Here is a 3,023-nt window from a genome sequence, read left to right as displayed (position 1 = left end):
ATGCCCTGGTATCACGGGAGACTATGTCGCGTCTACGTTCAAATCTACAAGAAATAGCATCAGAGGTTTCAAGATTCAAGAGTTTGAAAGTCAGACAGCCGATAAAGTAGTTACGCCTGAATTTAATCTTGAGCCAATGCAGTTTCTCAAAGTAAGGAGTTATGTGCTCATCCCGTTTTACCTGGAAGATGAACCGAACACAAGTATTCAAAGACCTTTGTAGACGAAGGTTGTGTTTGGTAGTGATGTCGGAGAGTGCGGCGCAACAGTAATCGAACAGTGGCAGAATCAGGGTAGTTATAAGCCGTGATTTGAGATGAGGCGGCAGTAGGTGTTTACAGAGCTTTAGCTGATGGAGAATTGCATTTGCTTTAGCTGATGTTTTTGTAACATGTTTCTCCCACGAAAGTGAGCTCGTAATATGCACACCCAGGTACTGCACTGTGTCGCAATAAGAGATGGCTGCGTCGTTAATGTAGATTCTAGGTAGTACATCCAAGTTCAATCCGCTGATGAATCTAGGGGTGCCCATGATCATGGCCTTAGTCTTGCTGGGATTAAGAGATAACTTGTTAGATGTGGCCCAGTGCGTGATGCTAGTAATGTCCTCGTTTATTCTGAGAATAGCTTCAGTTAAATTTTTAAGCTCAGTGTGTAGATAAATCACCAGGTCATCAGCGTAGAAATGATATTTGCAGTGTTTAAGGACTCTGCCGAAACCAATTAAGTAGAGGACAAATAAGAGAGGTCCCAAAACTGAGCCCTGAGGCACACCGGTGAACACTGGACGCTCAAACGACGTCGTCCTCGTTATAGGATCACGCACAGCTTGCTTTCTGTCATCAAGATAGGAGCATAACCATCTTAAGGCTGAAGTGGATAGGCCAAGGTCTCTCAATTTGTCAATTAAAATGTAATGATTAACATAATCGAATGCTTTGGTGAAATCAAAAAAGACCGCGACTGTCACCATCCTACCATCTGCAGCCTGTCTCACATCATCAAGTACGCGAATTAACGCAGACTGTGTGGAAAGTCCTTTCCTATACGCAGATTGAAATGGATCCAAGGCGCCCGTTTCTTCCATATAGCGCGATATCTGCTCAGTCGCGATGCGCTCCAATGCCTTTGAGACCGCGCAAAGAATCGAAATTGGCCTATAATCTCGCATTTCCGACGGACATTTAACCTTCGGAATCGGGCAGATGATAGCTGTCTTCCAAGTTCGAGGGTAAACACCGTATGTCAGGCTGAAATTGAAAATATGTGTTAAAACCGGAAGGACGCAAGGTAGAGCCCGAATGAAAAGTTTGCAAGACAGTCCGTCGACTCCAACCGCATCAGATTTGATTCGAAGCAAAACTTTTGCCACAGCAGTTTCCTCAATGTCACTCCAATAGAATTTGGAGTCTTCGTAAGTTTCTTCGCCGAGATAGACAAGGTGGTGTGTCTGCTGTCCGTCAGAGCCTGCCGCAACATTTGCGAAGAACTCATTGAGTTCGTCCGTAGGGAAGATGAGTTTTTTATCTACATTTTTTTATTTTAAAAGACCAAGATGCCTAAGCTTCTTCCATATAGCAGTCGGTTCGCTGCTGTCCTGAAAGGCGTTCAGATAATATTTTTCCTTGGCGGAACGTACTAAAGCCTGAGCCTGATTTCTTAGGATCTTATATCTGGTGTAGTTCGCATTGGTCTTACTTCTCTTCCAGACTCTCCTCGCTCTGTCTCTAGTCTTCATCACAGATTTGATGTCTGGCGTAAGCCAGGGAGCAGGAAAATGCTTGGGCTGGATGATTCGTAGGGGCGCATGCCTGTCGTAGCACTCAGTAAGAGCATCACTCAGAAACAAAACCTTGCTGTCGATGTTGTCAGCCTGATACAGTACGTTCCAGTCATATCCTCTCAGATCATTTAAGAAGTCATCAATGTCAAAAGAACGGAAATCACGCACCACAATCTCGCGTCTGAGGTGACGCTCAATTCTGACCCTGTATTTGATGCTGATGAGATCATGGGCAGACAAGAAACATGCGTCGCATTGCCCATAGGAAATCAATTTATCAGCATCATCAACGATACATAAGTCTAGAAGTGTGGAAGACGAACGAGTGTGATGGGTTGGGGCATAAGGAACCAAGTAGAGGTTCGTGGCTTCAATGAAAGTTAAGATTTGAGTCGAGTCAAAAGTGGTAGAGCACAGATCAGCATTGAAGTCGCCAAAGATTATCAAGTGCTTGTAGCCGGTAGAGAGATCCGCGAATGCATCTAAAAATTCTCGTAAGTATCCACAATGAGGCGGCCGATAAACCACCGCCAGGAGTATCTTAGAACTACTACCCACAGAGATTTCGGCCACTAGAAATTCAGGTCTTCCGTCACATACACCTTCCGAATGAAGCAGGATCCTTGCCTGAAGGGAGTTGGAGATGTAAAAAGCAACTCCACCGCCATTCCTACCCCGCCTGTCGCATCTGAAAATCTGGTACCCACGCAGTGAGATAAGATCATCCGAAACAGCAGGCTTCAGCCAGGTCTCGGATAGGCATATTATGTGATATCCTGTGGGACCAAAATAGGCTTGGAACTCGTCAAGGTGAGCCATTAACGATTGACAGTTAACATGACATATGCGTAGAAATTCTGAAAGTTCGTTAACCATAGTTAATCGTTTTTGTTCTTTCCGCTATTCTTCGTCTCAGAATGGGACATCGTTTACTGTCCAAAGTAGTGGTGCGATTAAAATTCGAATATTCGTGATATCCGGATATTCGGATATTCGGATAATCAGTTAAAATAAAAATTATTCGAATAGCCGAATATTTGGATAATAACTATTCGGTCATTCGGATAACTGGTTATTCGTATTATCCGAATAACACGCTCCGTATTATTCGGATATTTTGAATATACATACGTATTATCCGAATATTTCTGATATTAAAATAATGCGCACGCAGATATGCATACTTTGCGTTGGTGGAAAGCAGAAAGAAAATTTTATGCTTTGCGGAGACAAATGTGGT

The 3,023-nt window shown here is 43.6% G+C and overlaps 1 protein-coding gene across 1 annotated transcript; it reads right to left on the bottom strand.

Annotated features, from left to right (window-relative positions):
- Positions 1-1,537: 1,537 nt before the first annotated feature.
- LOC112460309 lies at positions 1,538-2,659 on the bottom strand. Its single transcript, XM_025024979.1, has one exon. It carries the CDS (start codon positions 2,657-2,659, stop codon positions 1,538-1,540), a length of 1,122 nt encoding a protein of 373 aa, XP_024880747.1.
- Between the last annotated feature and the right edge of the window lie 364 nt (positions 2,660-3,023).

The sequence above is a fragment of the Temnothorax curvispinosus genome, unplaced genomic scaffold, assembly GCF_003070985.1.
Source record: "Temnothorax curvispinosus isolate PA1 unplaced genomic scaffold, ASM307098v1 QBEX01000162.1, whole genome shotgun sequence".
Taxonomy (NCBI): Eukaryota; Metazoa; Arthropoda; class Insecta; order Hymenoptera; family Formicidae; genus Temnothorax; species Temnothorax curvispinosus.
The sequence above is the reverse complement of the archived record's forward strand: the minus strand, read 5'-3'. Positions and strand labels throughout refer to the sequence as shown.

Excerpts from the sequence above, each read along its gene's own strand:
- LOC112460309 (XM_025024979.1), bottom strand. The coding sequence starts at position 2,659 with ATGGTTAACGAACTTTCAGAATTTCTACGCATATGTCATGTTAACTGT.